The 19,454-nt window shown below is 38.9% G+C and overlaps 1 protein-coding gene across 1 annotated transcript in view; it reads right to left on the reverse strand.

Moving 5' to 3' along the window:
• Nucleotides 1-3,995: 3,995 nt before the first annotated feature.
• LOC139757492 (pecanex-like protein 4) overlaps nucleotides 3,996-19,454 on the reverse strand; it is a 36,299-nt gene continuing 20,840 nt past the window's right edge. The window contains exons 9-16 of the mRNA XM_071678005.1: nucleotides 19,088-19,337; nucleotides 16,826-17,068; nucleotides 15,674-15,735; nucleotides 13,760-15,006; nucleotides 11,279-11,443; nucleotides 10,760-11,036; nucleotides 9,701-9,850; nucleotides 3,996-8,066 (exon numbers count right to left, since the gene is read on the reverse strand). Coding sequence (XP_071534106.1) covers nucleotides 7,920-8,066; nucleotides 9,701-9,850; nucleotides 10,760-11,036; nucleotides 11,279-11,443; nucleotides 13,760-15,006; nucleotides 15,674-15,735; nucleotides 16,826-17,068; nucleotides 19,088-19,337 — 2,541 coding nt within the window. The 3' untranslated portion in view covers nucleotides 3,996-7,919. The remainder of the gene's footprint in view (nucleotides 8,067-9,700; nucleotides 9,851-10,759; nucleotides 11,037-11,278; nucleotides 11,444-13,759; nucleotides 15,007-15,673; nucleotides 15,736-16,825; nucleotides 17,069-19,087; nucleotides 19,338-19,454) is intronic.

Genomic DNA, 19,454 nt, shown 5'->3' on the forward strand with positions numbered 1-19,454 from the left:
CTTCTCTGTTCCTTCTTTTGGAAAATTAAAAAAAATTGAGAGGGGAGGATTTCCAGCCCCCCGCTCCCTCCCCTTTTAGTCGCCTTCTACGACACGCAGGGAATACGTGGGAAGTATTCTTTCTCCCCTATCCCCAGGGATACATATATATATATATATATATATATATATATATATATATATATATATATATATATATTTTCATTTATTTATTATTGAGCATATAATGTACAGCGTGCAAGCAATATGGCTCGAGGTATGCTGTATTCTTATCAAAATTGTTTTGTTTTGGTTGAATACCCTTGGGCATTCTGACAGGTTCCCTTGTACCCCAAGAAATTAAGGATAGAAAATTTATAGAATTTTATTGATTATGTATTATTTCATTATGAAATCTGTAAGAGACTATATAAGGACTTTATACCGATTTGTAACGAGGGTGTTCTCTATTGCTTATGTTCTACATTACTTTTGGTGTACATTGTACAGCTGTGTACATCATGGTTATACTCTCGGACCCATATGTACCTCTTGAGAAGTGCAAATGTACCCTTGAGGGTACATGCACTTCAGGTTGGGAACCTCTGTTCTAGAGCTATGCAACTGGTTCTTGGTACCTTAGCCACCACTGTCATTCCATAACCACTGTATCAGTAACGAAGCCACTGCCATCATACATCTTACTTGGTCAGCTATTGCCAAAACGTATTCAGTCATCACCATTCCATTTCCATTCCCAACCATACTCATTCTTATCCCATTTCCTTTCTCACTTCCTCCATTTTCGTCTTCCCACTTGCCTGTTTCCCATTCCACCCATCTATCAGTCTTGAGCACTCTTAATCCTCCTCTAACTGAACCCATGTCTCTCAAATCCCCCTCTGAAGACACTCGATTCCATGCTTCTTAACCCGTAACCAGTAGAAGATAAGCTGAACTCTGATATATCTTTTCTGTTACACTTATAAAATCCAGTTGTAAGGAAAGAGCTACTACAGGTTAAGCATCCCTTATCCGTTATTTTGAAATCCGAAATGCTAAAAAGTCCAAAACATCTTTAGCAGCGTCATGACAGGTGGAAAATTCCGCACCTGACCTCACTTGCTAATGCCGGGCTCAGAGCCTGTTTTGGCGCCAGTTTGTTGGAAACCATTGTCACCGCCAGACTGCTTGCATGATTACTCTCTGTTTTTAGCTTATTCTTGCTCTGTGTAAATAGGTGTAAGTGATCGCTTATCAGTGGTACATAAATTCAGGGTCGGGTCGAAACTTTGAGGTGTCTCAGCTCTAACCCGTTTGTTTCCACACCATCTTCTTTTCTATATATGTCATGCATTTGCAAATATTCCATATTCCGAAACACTTTTGAGCCTAAGCATTTCGGATAAGGGATACTCAACCTTTAGGGACATATCACTGGGATATCCCTTTTGATTAATAGTGATTTTGATTAATTTTTGGTGATTCATGATAACAGTAGATTTCATTCAGAGTTTTGGTGCTCTATTTCAGGCAGTGTAGTTCACAGTTTTGGTGACTTCAGGGTATATAGTAGAGTTGCCTTTTTTACATTTGTTTGCAATGTTGATTAATTGACTTCTGCTAACTGTGATTAATACTTGTCTTTTTTTGTTTTTTTTTGTTAGTGGTAAACTTGGTGACTCGGTGTGAGTGCTTAAGGAGAAATTCAGTACAGGGTGAGCATCCCTAGGGAATCCAAAATCCGAAACTTTGTGAATGGCGAGATTACATGTGTAAAAATCCACACCTGACCTCACTTGCCCATGCTGGGCCCAGAAGCTCTGTTGGCGCCATTTTGTTACGAACCATTGTCACCTCCAGACATAAGTACATTACTGTCTTTTTTTCTTTTTTTTTTTTGATTTTTCTTGCTGGGTGTGAATAAGAGAAAGATTAGTATTGTTTATCAGTAGCACACGTACATTACTGTCTATTTTTTTTTTTTGCTGTGTGTGAATAAGAGAAAGATTATTATTTTTTTTATCAGTAGCACATAAATTTAGAGTGAGGTGGAAACGTTAAGGTATATCTCAACTCTAACCCGTTTGTTTCCATTTCTTCCTCTTTTCCACGTATCTCATATGTTCGCAAATATCCCAAATTCCGAAACACTTTTGGTCCTAGGCATTTCGGATAAGGGATACTCAACCTGTGGTGACATATCAATGGGATCTCCTCTCTGATTATTGGTGATTTTGATTAATTTTTGTTGATACATAATGGCAGTAGAGTTTATTGATAACTTTGGTATGGTACTCTATTTCAGGCAGTGTTATTCACAGTTTTGTTCGATTTCAGCGTATGTAGTAGTGTCCTTGCCTCTTTTACATTTGTTTTCAGTGGTGGATGATTAACTTCTGCTAACTGCGATTATTACTTGTGTTTTTGTGTTAGTGGTAATCTTTGTAATTAGGTGTGTGCTGATGGAGATTATCAGTACAAGGTGAGCATCCGAATTGTTCCAAAATCCGAAATTTTGTGAGTGGTGACATGACATTACAAGGGAAAAATTCCACATCTGATCTCACTTGCCCATGTTTGGTGCCAGTTTGTTACCAAGCATTGTCACCGCCACACCTATGTCTATTAGGCTGTTTTTTTTTTTCTTTTCTGTGTGTGAATAAGTGAACGAAAATGATTGCTTATTAATGGCAGATAAATTTAGAGTCAAGTTGAAACGTTCGAGTTATGTCTCAACTTTAACCCGTTTGATTCCAGACCTTCCTCTTTTCCACATATCTCATGTATTCGCAGATATCCTAAATTTCAAAACACTTTTGGCCCTAGGTATTTCAGATAAGGGATACGCAACCTGTGGTGACATATCACTGGGATTTCCTCTCTGATTTTTTAGTTTGATTAATTTTTTTGATACATAATAACAGTAGAGTTTATTGCGAATTTCGGTTGTAGTATCAGATGGGTGCATTTCTAGTGGAATGGAGTTTGGGGTTACAGTTAATGGAGGAGCAGGGGGCAAGAAATGTCTGGAGTAATCTTTTTCCCCTAAAGGGAGTTTATAGCACTGCAGACAGAGGAAATTAGTCACTAGCAGAAGTATGCAAGTGTTGAAAATGGGAAGGCATTCTTAAACACTGCTCAATGACTGAGATGTGACTTTACCTTCCTAGGAGGACAGTAGTGTATGACAGGCTAATAACACAAGATTTGATTTGTGAATGGTGGAATCACATATGCATATGTTGTATGATTAAACAAAATTAATTTTCAGGTTGGCAGCATACCTAACACAATAATGATAATAATTATAGGGAGCTGTGGTTTCACAACATGACAGCTAGAGACTGAGTGAAAATAAATGCATATAGATTAAAAAGTATCTGATATAAGATTTTCAGGTTGTGACCAAGGTTATGATGAATGTTAAAGTGTGATTCTGAGTGTGGATAAACAGATGATGAATAGATAGTGGACGGATGATGGACATACAAATGGGCAGTAGACAGATTATGGATGGATAGATGAATGAATACAAGGGATAAAATGATCCCTAAGTGTCTGCCATGCAATGCAGGCAACACAAAATGGATGTGATGGAAACTGAATTTATAGCTCTTTTGACTTGAAATTCAGTCCCACAACTAGGCAGCAAATTTGTCAGGATTTTGAGTATTTCGTGTGGAAGGTGCATCCTTGTCATCTCATGTTCTGGATTAAGCTAAACCTTACTTGGGAGGTGTGTTCCACAAAAGTGTGATGGTGTCAAGGATGTCATACCTTCTATCTTTTTTTGCATCTTGATACAGACTGATGTCTGAGGTCTAATATGAAATTCTGAATTATTTATTGGAGAATTCTATAAGTTTAGCTGTCATACATATGAAGTGACTGCCTTTCAGATGTAACTTGAAAACCATGATTTTCAAATTGTAAATATTATAAAAGTTCCTTATGGTGAGGGGAAACTGTAATTCGGAGAGATATAAGAATTCAGCTTGAAAGGAAATACCAGCATTGAATAACCAGTGTAATACAAGTCTTACACATACATTTTTCATACATGAGCTTACAATATGTTTAAAGTTATAATTTCAAATAAATATACAAAGTACTCCATTATAGTGAAGTGAACATGTACATGTGAGTATTTATGAGAGCTACTTCAGAATGTTTTTTTATTAAGAGGTACACTTAAACGTGTACTATGAATTGTACAAAAATATGGACATTTTTATTTCCTGTGCCAGCCCCATGTACAGCAGAGGTACTAGAAATTGAAGGTCAAAGACAAGATTAAGAATTGCAAATTACAAGGCCATTCGCTATATCTGTTATTAACTTTTGAAAGTTCTGTGAGGCATAACTACATAAAAAATTTTCTATATCCCAAAACTTAAGAGTAAATCTCAGTCTGACAGATTCTGTCCAATATGTACAACAACATTAACACAAATATACTTAAAAACTACTGAACAACATATGAATATACTGTACATATGCTATACAATTAATTTTGTACTTGATGCAACTCATATCTACATGAATGAGATTCCTACTTTTTATCACTGTTATAACCACTGAGGCATTAAATTATTGTTTTATCTATATACAACATTTATGTGTAATATATAGTGCCCACCATTGAAGTAGGTATGAATGGTCCTGCTGCAATAACACTAACACAAATCACTTTACTCCACCTAGAATAATGCTAGTATCTGCCAGTAAAGTTGGCGCCTTCTAGTGGGCAGTGGCAACTATGTAACATGTCACCATACCACATGAGCCTCAGAAGTAGTTTTAGCTGTTATAGGAGTTGGGAATGTCTTGTGCTCCCCACTTATGCCCTGGATTTTCATTGTTATTTCCCTTTTCATACCTCTACCACCTACTGTATTTGGAAATACTCACCTTATAAATGACAGTATAGCTTCTATTGTTGCACTTCAATAATGTTGGTATGAGCTTGATATCAATACAACAATGCATGAAGAAATTTAATGATAGTGGCAGCACTGCTACACCAACACATGTGAAACATTCTGGGAAGATCAGAAAAATTTCTGCAAATACTCGAAATGCTCTTCAACATCAAATGCATGCAGATCCACACTTGACTGCAAACTGATTAAAAAGGAAAAGTCTCAGACTTTTAAGTGATGTGTTGGTAATGTCAGAGCAGTGCCGCTCACACAAAGACCTTAAGTACTAGAGCTGCGGGCTGTGTCCCAAACCACTCGTAACTCTTAAGCACCAGAAGTTGATTTTTGTAAGAAATATGTAGTGTGGAAGAAGGCAAAGTTTAAAACTGTATTATGCTGTGACGGGTCCACCTTTTCTGTGGCAGTTTGCCATGGTGGGCTAGTGCACAGTTGACCAGGCTGTGATCCATTTGACCCCAAAATACATTGCAAGCACTGTGAGGTTCCCTGCTTCACTTATGATATGGGATTGTTTCAGTTATCATGGTGTTGGGACCTTGTAGTGTTGCCAAAGAATGAACGCTAAACAGATATAGTTAAGTAACATTAGCCACTATGTGATTATCTTCCAGATTCATTCAAAAAGTGCAAGGCCAGTGTTCATGCACGATGGAGCTCCCTTACATACTGCCAAACAAGTTACTGATTGGCCCAAGGATTGTTTGGTGGAGCTTTTCAGTGACTAGCTTGGGAATTCACCAGATATGAATCCAATGAAAATGAAATTATATATCAGGGATACTTCATTCTTACTGAAGCTGGAGACGGCCATTTGTAAAATTTGGGCAAAGATGGACCCTATATGGCTTCAGAACCTTGGTGATTCAGTTCCTGGTCATTTCAAGGGGTGAATAAAGAGAAAAGGGAATCCGGTAAAGTACTAGTTGGTGGTGAATGCACAGTTTTTATGGTTTTAGTTCATTTTTATCCTTGATGGTTGTGCTGGAGCCCCCTTGCACCTACTTCATCGACAGGCACTGTATGTATGTATGTGAAACATGTATATATATTATCCCTGGTGATAGGATAGAAATAACACTATCCACATATTCCCTGTGTGTCATAGAAGGTGACTAAGAGTGGCAGGAGAGGGTGGCTGGAAATCCTCCCATCATGTATTACTTTCCAAATAAAAGAACAGAACTTGGAGCCATGTGAGGATTTTCCCTCTAAAGCTCTGTCATCTGTTCTACCTATCCTATGTGGGAAATCGTGAATATTTATGGGGGGAAAAAGAAATATAATCTGTTTAGGGATAGGGTAGTTAGGGAGGTAAATGCAAGAGTTTTGGAGAGAGGGGCATGTATGCAGTCGCTTGGGGATGAGAGGGCCTGTGAAGTGAGTCTGTTGTTGTTTGCCAATGATACAGCTCTAGAGGCTGATTTGAGTGAGAAATAGCAAAAGTTTGCAACTGAGTTTGGAAAAGTGTGTGAAAGGAGAAAGTTGAGAGTGAATATGAATAAGAACAACATTATTAAGTTCAGTAGGGTTGAGGGACAAGTTAATTGGGATGTAAGTTTGAATGGAAAAACTGGAGGAAGTTAAGTGTTTACAATATCTGGGAGTGGACTTAGCAGTGAATGGAATCATGGAAGTGGAAGTGAATCACAGGGTGGGGGAGGGAGCAAAGGTTCTAGGAGAGATGAAGAATGTGTGGAAGGGTAGAACATTATCTCGGAGAGTAAAAATGGGTATGTTTGAAGGAATAGTTACTAGTTCTAACAATATTATATGGTTGCGAGGCATGGGCTATAGATAGGGTTGTATGGAGGAGGATGTGTTGGAAATGAAATGTTTGAGGACAATATGTAGTGTGAGGTGGTTTGATTGCGTAAATAATGAATAATGGAGAATAAGTGAGGAAAGATTGACAAAGAGGATATATGTGTCAGAGATGGAGGGAACAAGGAGAAGCAGGAGACCAAATTAGAGGTGGAAGGATGGAGTGAAAAAGATTGTGAGCAATCGGGGCCTGAAATGCAGGAGGGTGAGAGGTGTGGAAGGAATAAAGTGAATTGGAATGATGTGGTGTACCATGGTTGATGTGCCGTCGGGACTGAACCAGGGCATGTGAAACGTATGGGGTAAACCATGGAAAGGTTTGTGGGGTCTGGATGTGGATAGGGAGCTGTGGGGCCTGGATGTGGATAGGGAGCTGTGGTTTCGATGCATTACACACGACAGCTAGAGACTGAGTGTGAATGAATATGGCCTTCTTGTCTGTTTTCCTGGCGCTACCTCACAGAAGCAGGGAATGATTTCCAGCCCCTCCTTTTTCATAATTGTCTGTGAGTTTCATGCTGATTGTTTCACAGAACCTGACCATGGGCATGTGAAATAATCCCTTAATTCTACACCATTTCAGCAATATTTACCTTTTCTACCCTTGTTTTTTACTTCACAAAGAAAAACAGAGAACAAAAATGAATCATACCCACCTGATTCTATTTTTAAATTGCCTCAGTTTAAATGAGTTACCCTAAATTCAGCATAAAATCCTTATAAAACAATAGAGCATGCATTGCCACTTTACAAAGCTTTTCAAACATCTTATATTCTTTTATCACATGTGACACTTCCTGTACATCCAGTATAGTAGCAAAAGTAGAATCATTCTTGAATATTTTTTTTTAGGCTTTTTATCACATAATATTAGGTGGTTTTACAGCCTTTCTGACCATCTGTGTAACTGTATGCAGTAAAAACAATAAGTATCGTCAAGGGTGGTGCTTAAGAGATATGCTGTAACAACAGTTTGCAGATGTATCTTATAATATCCTACAAGATAGATTTCATGATATACTGTTGGTAGATTATTTTTCCACACAAATTAATAGAAAGTTGTATGTATAAATTTTTCATTTTATGAGATATAATTAATAACATTCAGGAAACCAATTTTGTCAACTCTTTTCATTTACTGTACATGAACATCCAGTAAAGTTCATGATGTTCTTATTTTTGTTCTGCTAAATGCACCTGTTCAAAAGTAGCACTAAGCCAGGCAACAGCCAGGCGCAGAGGAGGGCTGGAGAAGATTGGATATCCTAAAGGAGGATCTGCAGCTTGGATAGTTAAATTTCGCAGAAGACCTGGCTGGGCCTGAAAAGACAGGTGAAACATAATTCTGGAAACTTTCTTAAGAAATGAAGGTTTCTGTTAAGTGATATCCACTGTATTATGGATACCTGTTTAGTTCTGGTCAAGTCTGTAGCGTAAGAAGAGCAAAAACGGCAAGAAATCTTAAACTGAATGATTTACATTTGCAAAATGGTAATCAAAAGTTGATGGAAGTGTTTGCCACTTAATTAATGGTAAGAGGGCAAAACTTATACTACACATTAGATTCTTGTGACATAAAGTGCCAGGGAACCTAAAAAGGAGGAGGGGGAAGGAATGTAAACGGTGTGTTATGGTGACATATTTCAATTGATGGATTATTAGGAAATGGCAGGGAACTTGAATTAGGATGCTTTTATATATTATTCAACCAAACAGCAAAGGAAGCATCAAGACAAAAGTCATTTAGAAACAAAAATGCATAAAGATTTTCCTGGAGGATGTATAATAAAAAGAGGAAGAAAGGTGCAAACAGATGATGGGTGTACCCTAATATCCCAGTGAGAAAAACTTTCAACTTCTAAGAGATACATTAGCTCTCTTGAGATAAGGCTGTTTAAGGGATCCCTCAATAAAAAAAGAAAAAAAAAATGGAGAAAGTGACTAAGTCTGTCTTATCTGCTTTGAATTTTCAAGAAGTCCAAATTAATCGTCAGAAAGTTTGAAGAACTTAACAAAGATGATGATATAAGGGATCCTTCAATCAGAAAATTTTAGGAAAACTGATTGACTTTGTCTGATGGCTTTTGTTTACTAGGAAGGCCTGATGAATCAAGAGAAAGTGTTTAAAAAGCAATATAAAAGAAGAACCCACAAGATGGTACAGGGAGCAGCACACTTACCCATGTAAAACAAAATAAGAATTATCTGCAGGAAACTAAAATCTGTAGGAGAATATAAAGATGGGGATTCATGGTCTAAAAGTGTGTTCAAAAGGACTCTTTGAACCAGCACATCAGTGACAGTAACGGGTTCAAATGCATCAATGCACTGTCGAGGGTAGATACATAGCAACCTAAAAACTGAACACATCAACTCTGAGGGGAAGCAGTCATGTGCTTTTCAAGATTAATTTAATAATGAAAGAGGAAGTGCCAAAGGATGAGTAGCAGATTTATTTCAACAAAGGAAAGTGGAAGGTGGTGAACAATGAGGGACTGAACAACTTTCCAATGATAGGCTTCACCAAAAGTAACTTTTCACTTGTGGTGAAATCTCATGTGGAAGTTGGGGAACAGTGAGGGACTGAACAACTTTTCAATGATAGGCTTTACCAAAGGTAACTCTTCACTTACGATGGAATCCTATGCAGGTGGAGTCTGATTACACCTCTCCATTACAAACACCAATTCAACATCAAAAGACCCCTCATACTCAAGATGCAACTCCTCACTGAAGACACTGAATACCTACCCAATTGTCCAGCACTCAACCTACAAACACAGACACACATCACCACACTTCTTGACCTGTGGTTCAGCCTGGGAGAGGTGGAAAGCTTTCTGAGGGCAGAGGGCACAAAAGGGGGTCCTGAGGAAGGAAGATAAGGTAAGGTAAGATATAAATAATGATCATTAATGGTGTTTTAAAATAAGGCTTAAATTTCATCCTATTACCTGTATGGAGTATCGTTCATCATCATCATTAGTGAGGTAGAGCAATTCAGCCACCAGGGAGGCCCATAGTCCTCGTACAGTCTCACTTCCAAGTCGTCCCACAGCTATTTCTGCCTCCCCAAGAGTCAGCAGATGTGACGTGTGAACACCCTAAGAATATAAGTTTACAGTTACTATTACTCTTTCAATAAACACAGATTAAAATAAGAACCCCTTAAGGTATCTGTCCCTGTCTATATTCTCTCTCTCTCTCTCTCTCTCTCTCTCTCTCTCTCTCTCTCTCTCTCTCTCTCTCTCTCTCTCTCATAAATTTCCTCTGTTCAATATGTATATTTTGGATTCTTCTCTTATGAATTTTTTGTGTGTGTTGCAGCACCTTTGATCTGGACCTGTGGCATGAGTTTGGCTGTTGCTACCCTTAGCTTCTTTTAGAAGACCAGTCACACAAGGACTGACCACTGTGATACTTCCTTCTTTCCTAATACAGCAAAACTGTAGAATTCTCTTGTCTTTTGTCTATCCTTCTTCCTATAACCTTTCCACTATTAAGAATTAGATTTGCAGATACCTAAGGAGTTCAGATCAATTCTTCTTGCATTTTTTTTCTCAACCTTCATCTCACCTTTCATCTGCAATGACTGTGACTAGAGTAAGGTTTTGCCATGCCATGCTGATAACAAAGTGGGAGCCTTAGCAGGAGCACGTATGCATATAGATGGGTGTGTGTGTTACAAGTTAGATAGATTTTCTTAATCTAATGAGCAGGTAGAGCAACTGCTTCACTGACAACAGTAAATATAGAAGGCAGAGTTTCCTTGCATGTACTTTGAGGGTTGATATTGAAATTTTACCTGAAATTTTACCTGAAATTTTACCACTTTGTGTGTGTGTGTGTGTGTGTGTGTGTGTGTGTGTGTGCAAATTGATGAGGACCAAAGGCTAAGGAGAAGATCCTTGCTGCCCTGCAGTGCTCTAAAAGTTTAATAATGCTCTCAAAAATCATGTCACTTGTCCTTTAATTCTTACATATTACAACTTATCCAATCTGAAACTACATACCTTTACTGCATTGTATCCTAAAGAAAAGAGATTTGCTGTCTCCATCCTCACTGCTTCAATCCACGATTGTGGCCATTTGTTTTCCTTGTAATTCATTGCCTTACTATCTTGTGAGTCAGGTGACAAATGTGATCTAGAGTGTGCATTAGGATCATTAACTCTGGCATCTGGACCAAAGTACCAGTTACGTGTGTAATCTTCTATAGTGGACTGAAGCTCTGCCCATCCAGTTATTCCACCAATCAGTGTATGATCAAGTGCAAGTTTTACACCAATTCTGAAATATCATACAATGTTCAGTATGAGATTTGAAGTTCAGTAGCATACAAAATGACTGTTCACTGATTAATGTTAAGCACAGAGATAGAATATAACACATTTCTGTTCTTTTACTTGGGGTAACGTCTTAAGGTCTACAGAAACAGACACAACCAGCAAGAGAGAGAGAGAGAGAGAGAGAGAGAGAGAGAGAATCACAGCAGAATTATTCCTGAACTAAAAAACATTCTGATTTTTCACCTGTAAGCCTGAAGTACAAGTTCATATAAGATTTGCTTGTTGATAAGCCAATCAAGGGCCATTGACCAAGAAACTTCTCCAATAAAGGTCTTATAAACTTGTGTAGGTGATGGTGGGAGGTTATCCATCCCAAGGATAATCAAGTGACAAGTACCAGTCAAGAACCTGCAAATACAAAATCATATTAATCCTCTTCTTCTGTTACTACTGCTTCTACTATTAATGCTACTACTTTTCTGATGCTGATACTTTTGATACCAATACTAACACTACTTAAGTTACAATTATTATTGCTGCTGCCAAAGCTACTACTTCTGGTGCTACCATTACTGCTCCTGTTGCAACTGCTATAAATATTACCAGTGTAACTGCAGATGCTGCATTTACTACTAATACTGCCACTTCTGCTAATAATATAACAAACGTTATGCTGCTTTCTTTATACAACATTTTGTTCCAGTCTTTTTCTCTTAAGCATTTATATCATCCAGCCCTACAGACTTATGGCCAATCTACAATGAAACACATTTGATTGATTTATTCAAAATCCCTCCCAATTTGTGCTGTTTTGATCAACAAAAGTGTCACTCATATTATTTGGTTTGATTTTTTCTGGGGACAAATGTCTCAGATTTTAAGAGATTCTGTGCCCTCTGATGCTTCTTTTTTTTTTTTGACATTTTTATCTTGTCCACTTTGTGGTCATGCACAGTCTTAAACTTTGCCTTTGGAATTATATTACTATTCTCAGTTATTTGCCCTTCAGTGTTTTCCTTCTAACTTGATGGATTTATCCATATTTCAGCATCTGCTGGTCCTTACTAGTAGAAGCAACCCAAATTCTTATTTCCTCATGCCAGCAATGAGAGGAAGACCAGCCTGTGATATAGGGAAATAGAGCAAGTTGGAATGATTTGGTATACCAGGGTCAATGTGCTGTCAGTGGACAACCAGGGCATGTGAAGCATCTAGGGTAAACCATGGAAGGGTCTGTGGGGCCTGGATGTGGATAGGGAGCTGTGGTTTCGGTGCATTACACGACAGCTAGAGATAGTGCAAACGATTGTGGCCTTTTTTGTCTATTTGTCGGCTTTTTGGTTTGCGGCAAGGGTGTGTGATGTCTCCATGGTTGTTTAATTTGTTTATGGATGGGGTTGTTAGGGAGGTAAATGCAAGAGTTTTGGAGAGAGGGGCAAGTATGCAGTCTGTTGAGGATGAAGGGGCTTGGGAAGTGAGTCAGTTGTTCGCTGATGATACAGCGCTGGTGGCTGATTCGGGTAAGAAACTGCAGAAGCTGGTGACTGAGTTTGGTAAAGTGTGTGAAAGGAGAAAGCTGAGAGTAAATGTGAATAAGAGCAAGGTTATTGGGTACAGTAGGGTTTAGGGACAAGTCAATTGGGAGGTAAGTTTGAATGGAGAAAAACTGGAGGAAGTGAAGTGTTTTAGATATCTCGGAGTGGATTTGGCAGTGGATGGAAACATGGAAGCTGAAATGAGTCATAGGGTGGGGGAGGGGGCGAAAGTTCTGGGAGCATTGAAAAATGTGTGGAAGTCGAGAACATTATCTCGGAGAGCAAAATTGGGTATGTTTGAAGGAATAGTGGTTCCGACAATGTTATATGGTTGTGAGGCGTGGGCTATGGATAGAGTTATGCGGAGGAGGGTGGATGTGCTGGAAATGAGATGTTTGAGGACAATATGTGGTGTGAGGTGGTTTGATCAAGTAAGTAATAATTGGGTACGAGAGATGTGTGGTAATAAAAAGTGTGGTTGAGAGAGCAGAAGAGGGTGTTTTGAAATGGTTTGGTCACATGGAGAGAATGAGTGAGGAAAGATTGACCAAGAGGATATATGTGTCAGAGGTGGAGGGAACAAGAAGTGGGAGGCCAAATTGGAGGTGGAAAGATGGAGTGAAAAAGATTTTGAGTGATCTGGGCCTGAACATGAAGGAGGGTGAAAGGCGTGCAAGGAATAGAGTGAATTGGAATGATGTGGTATACCGGGGTCGACGTGCTGTCAATGGATTGAACCAGGGCATGTGAAGCATCTGGGGTAAACCACGGAAAGTTCTGTGGGGCCTGGATGTGGAAAGGGAGCTGTGGTTTTGTTTCGGTGCATTTTACATGACAGCTAGAGACTGAGTGTGAATGAATGTGGCCTTTGTTGTCTTTTCCTAGTGCTACCTCGCGCACATGCAGGGGGAGGGAGTTGTCATTTCATGTGTGGCGGGGTGGCAACGGGAATGAATAAAGGCAGACAGTATGAATTATGTACATTATACATATAAATACTACTTATATGTATAATGCTTTGATTTTCAATGAGAATTATTCTCAAACATCTGAAAAGTAATCTGTAAGCATAAGAAATAACTCTACTAAACTCTCTTACTTTGGATGCAACTAAAGTGTGGCAAACTGGGAAAGCTCTAGTGCATTAGCTGTAACATTAATCACATCTAAAATAAATAGTGAAACTCACCTGTAGGATTCCTCCAAGGTCTCATCATACTGCATTCTTTGGATGTAAGCTTCTCTATCTCCACCCTTGCCACTAGAACGATCCGAAGTTTTTGAGCTACAGGAGGCTTTACTGCTAGGAGTGTTGCTCTGATCTAAGCATTCTACATAATAATGACCAAAAGTATTTAGGAGAAACTTGAACCAAGCATGTGGAAATGTATCTTGGACCTCATCTATTACTTCTGCATCAAATGGCAGTTCTACTATCCAGTTTGGTAAAGGAGCCAGTGCAGCACTTATGGGGCTCTCATAAATTGGAGAACGAAGTTCTGGTTGTGATATCATCCTTAGATTTACTTTAGCAGAACTTTTTTGTCTAAACCCATGGTGCATTGCCTTGCTCCTCATAGAAATTCTTTCATCATCGTCAGAGGAGTCATACATGAGGCCTGGGATGAAATTTACTTGTTTGTCAGTCTCTCTAATATCTTCCAGAGAAGACATATAATCCTGAACTTTAGATCGCAATGAAGGTTGAGATTTTTCACTCTTGTTCTTGATGTTCAAGGTCTCTCTATCACTGTCATCAAGAGGATCATCTTCATCAATCCAATTAGATGGGGGTGGGGGTGTGTCTCCAGTGGGCACAACTGGAATGGATCTCTGACCATCAACCCAGGCTACCCGACTCCCTCTTCCACTCTGGGATTGTTGAGAAGCATGAGAGATACGTCTGTCGAATGAATATGGTTGTTCTGTTTCATGACTATCCAGCTCCATTTTGTTTTGAGGAACACCTTCTTCAAAATCATATTCTGTTCTTCTGGCAATTTTAGGTAAACTTCTTAAGTGTTCTTGACTTCTGTTTTTTGAGCTACCTTTGAGAACTGTCTTTGATTCTTCTTCAGGCTTAATGTCTGAAAATTTGGCAGATCTGTTTACAATGTAGTCCATCACTACATACAATAAAGCTTTATGAAAATAATCCCTTACAATACTAAGTGTATCTGGAGAATCTATAACTCCTGTCAAGACATTTCTTGTGTCTGAATATCCTAGAACAGTAAATTTGGTGAGGGGAGTCAGAGTGTGAAATGCATGAGGGTTAAACAATGATGACAAAATCTCTTTGTTATTAATATCTTCATCAAATGCCCTACTGAAGTTAGCATCAACTCTTGAGGCTTCAGCTGTGTGGCAACTTGTCTCCTGCAGTTCGAGACCTTTCACACTATAGTACTGATATGTGAATCCACACTCCAAAATCTGCAAGTAGAGATTCAGGTAAAAGAAAAGACAACAATATGCCCTGCTTTTAGACAAGGGGAAAACTTTTCAAACAGTATGGAGAGGTATTTCCATAGATGCCCTGAAGGCCAGTATGTTGGGTTGCCTAAACGGTTTTCCCCTCATAATGAAAGTAACATGAATGATGCAAAGGAATTCAAATAGCAACTGACTGCTGGGTCCCTTCAAAGCTGTTTGTGAAACTGGAAGATGTCAGAAACCCATAGATTAGTGTGGTAAAAAGTTAGAAGGCATACAGTTAATTCAGAGAGAAGAACCTGCTAACTGTCTGTGAGACTGAAGAGGTGCAAATAATATTAGTCAGGCTCCAGCTTCTGCAATTTCTTACTTATGTCAGCCATCACAGCCATGGCATGAGCAAGTAGCAACTGTTAACTCGCCTTCCAATCATCCTCTACCCCCAATAAACTGCAGACCCTTTCCCTGTGCAAGACCTTTGTATTTACCTACCTATTCACCCCATCCATACTCAGATTAAACAGACATTGGTGTTTTTAACTAGAAAATATGTGGATATCCCTAATGTACTGTACCTAGCATATGGGGGGAAAAAAGTAACCCTCCTGTGATTGTCTAGAAATCAGAGAACAGTCAAGACAAAAAAAAAAAAAAAAAAATAACTTACCTGGACCCACATAAATCTATCCTCCCATCGCAGAAGAAAATGTTCTCCAGGCTCTGTTATCCCTGTAAGTATAAAGAAAACCCCTTCATAAACTTGAAGAAATCTACTTTGAAAGATAACACATTTTACTCCTTACAGTATCTTGCTAGAATTATTCAGTACATTTATTAGGTTGTCATTCTGCATCTTTGATAAATGGTGGTAAAACTGCACAATCTCAGATAACTGGATTCATAAATGAGTTAGTTATCAAACTACCAGTGAAAAAGCTTGCCAAAACATATCTGATATATATAGCATAAGGCTAAACTGGTTGCATGATACAATTCACACACTTCTCAGCTGCAGTGATAAAGAAAAACTACAACTGCCCTTCCATCTCAGTCTGAAACTCCATCCCACCTGACAATTACCCATCAAAAGCCACACTCCCTAAGCAAACATGAGTCAAATTTCAGGCTATGCTATGGACATCATCCCTACAGCACTACACTCACAGTTTCAGCATATCCCCTGACCCTGTTATGCCCAAGATGCAATTAACACAAAGACATCAAACTCTTATCACTCAGTTGCCCTTCACTCTCCCCACACAGATTTGCACACAATATCATTAAACTTTATGGCCTACGGTTCCACCTAGTGCATATAACTGGCTTCCTGAGTGCTGCAAGAACCTCATAGAGATAGAAGGGACTCTCATTTTTCATACTTTTTTTGCCGTTCTCCTCTAGAGTGAGGTAGCTCCAGAATGGCTTCACCTTGTAATTTAAAAAGGATTCTCCTTGGATGGACTTGTATACCAGGAGCTACACAGGTAGCATTCAGCGGATTTCCTCACCTGTCCAAGAGTACTTTGTGAAAATCTCTAATTCATATGCTTAATACCATATACTCTATGAGAACCATCAACATATCCAGTCTCCCTTGCCAACTAATGTAAATACCATCAAATGTTATACAGAGAACATTAGGAAAACCACTGAGAGATCCCTTGTCCTTAGATGAATAGATGGAACTTAACCTATGAACCGATGATCTGTTTGTTTCTCCCTCTCCAATGGACTACAGAGGAGTTGCTTAAAATGCCAATAGACAGTGCAAAAACAACTAAAATGAAAAGATTCTGCAAAAATAATATGGTATACATACCTAATGAACCAGTCTGCAGCAAGTTATGCAGAGCAAATACAACATGAGGCGTCAGCTGTTCATAGTATACAGAGTCATCACATGAGTTGGAAGATCGCCCAACAGGATAAGACCAAAACCTCATGGGTCGTGGAAACCCCATTAGGAAGATGGGGAGGGTGAAGAGTGGCAGCAGGGGAGCAGAAATAACTGTTGACACAATGACAATCCCTACAAGGATGGGAGAAATGGCAATGTTGAATCCTGTAAAAAAATAAAAGCTACATTTAGGACATTACACTTGACAGAAAGAGTGTGTGTACAATACAGGCCATTGTTTGTTTCTGACACTACCTCTGCAGCAAGAAAGGCAGTTTGCTAAGAAAAAGAAAAGAGCACTGTGAGAATAATGACAATACAAACATCACTAATGCTATGTTTTTTATACTTAATTGCTGTTTTCCTGCAATAGCAAGGTAGTGCCAGGAATGGACAAAGAAGGACTCAGCTGCTCATATACACTTATATATACATATAATTGCATATATGTAACATACACATACATAAACTTATATACACTTATATATATATATATACACATACATAAACATATATACACTTATATATATATATATATATATATATATATATATATATATATATATATATATATATATATGGGCTATGGATAGAGTTGTGCACAGGAGGATGGATGTGCTGGAAATGAGATGTTTGAGGACAATGTGTGGTGAGAGGTGGTTTGATCGAGTAAGTAACATAAGGGTAAGAGAGATGTGTGGAAATAAAAAGAGCGTGGTTGAGAGAGCAGAAGAGGATGTTTTGAAATGGTTTGGGCACATGGAGAGAATGAGTGAGGAAAGATTGACCAAGAGGATATATGTGTCGGAGGTGGAGGGAACAAGGAGAAGTGGGAGACCAAATTGGAGGTGGAAAGATGGAGTGAAAAAGATTTTGAGTGATCGGGGCCTGAACATGCAGGAGGGTGAAAGGCGTGCAAGGAATAGAGTGAATTGGAACGATGTGGTATACCGGGGTCGACGTGCTGTCAATGGATTGAACCAGGGCAGGAAGCGTCTGGGGTAAACCATGCAAAGTGTGTGGGGCCTGGATGTGGAAAGGGAGCTGCGGTTTCGGTGCATTATTACATGACAGCTAGAGACTGAGTGTGAACGAATGGGGCCTTTGGTGTTTTTCCTAGTGCTACCTCGCACACATGAGGGGGGAGGGGGTTGTTATTCCATGTGTGGCAGGGTGGCGATGGGAACAAATAAAGGCAGACAGTATGAATTATGTACACATGTGTATATATGTATATGTCTGTGTGTGTATATATATGTGTACATTGAGATGTATAGGTATGTATACTGTGCGTGTGTGGACATGTATGTATATACATGTGTATGTGGGCGGGTAGGGCCATTCTTTCGTATGTTTCCTTGCGCTACCTCGCTAATGCGGGAAATGGTGAATAGTATGAAAGAAAGAAAGATATATATATATATATATACATATACATATATATACATGGACATATTCATACTTGCTCACCTCTCTCTCAGTCTGTCTGTCTGTCTCTCTCTCTCTCTCTCTCTCTCTCTCTCTCTCTCGGAAACAGATGAAGAAGGCCACATCCCCCCCATACACAAGCTGTTATGTGTAATGCACCAAAACCACAGCTCCCTATTGACATCCACGACCACCAGCCTTTCCATGATTTACCCCCAGTCACTTCACATGCCCTGGTTCTGTTTCTTGACAGCATGTTGACCCTGGTATACCACATCATTCCAATTCACTCTATTCCTTGCACTCCTTTCATCTTCCTACATGTTCAGGCGTATTTGCTTAAAATGTTATGCATTGTGATGAAATATGAAAGTCCAGTATTTAAGAAATAATTGAAATAAGTTTTGAGCTCAAAAATATTTCTCACAATTATTGTAGCCGAGATAGAAAGAAGGAAAACCTTAGTCGACTTATCACAAATTTTTCCTATAAGGTGAACTGTTTAGTTGAGTATGTCCTGAAGTGGAGCATATACCTATGGCAAAAAGAAAACAGCATTTATTCAAAATTACCTCAGGAGCAATTTCTAAGAGTTCTGGTGCCACCCAAAACCTTTCTAAAGGCTCCTGCAACCCAAGGCTTTGCTACTTCCAGTAGCAAGGAAATGAAAGATACCTTTGGAATAAAGTTTTTGACACGACAGTACTCCTAATGGTACAGGATTATAAGGAAAATATGAAAATGAGTCACACTGACCTAAAAGAAAGAAGCTGATGAAATTCTTCTGTTTCTTTTCTGTAAATGGTGTCATGATAAACAGCAAAATAGTACTGAGTCTATGAATCAACCTTGTACCCCACAAATGGCTTAGACTCAGCAGGAAGATTCGTGTAGCGGGGGACATAGACCTCCATGTTTCCATGGACAGATCTGACTTCCGCCGGATTAATTCAACCACAAAATACACAGAGAGCTGTAAGAATGATGCCTGTGGAAACTGCCATATCTGTTGAAGAGAAATGTCAGAAAGGATCAAAATTTAACAGTACACTCTTAATATGAAAAACAGTACCTGATATGTGAGCTGAGGCAAAAAGGGAAGAAATCATCACGATGCAAGTTA

This window comes from Panulirus ornatus, chromosome 27 (assembly GCF_036320965.1).
Source record: "Panulirus ornatus isolate Po-2019 chromosome 27, ASM3632096v1, whole genome shotgun sequence".
NCBI lineage: Eukaryota > Metazoa > Arthropoda > Malacostraca > Decapoda > Palinuridae > Panulirus > Panulirus ornatus.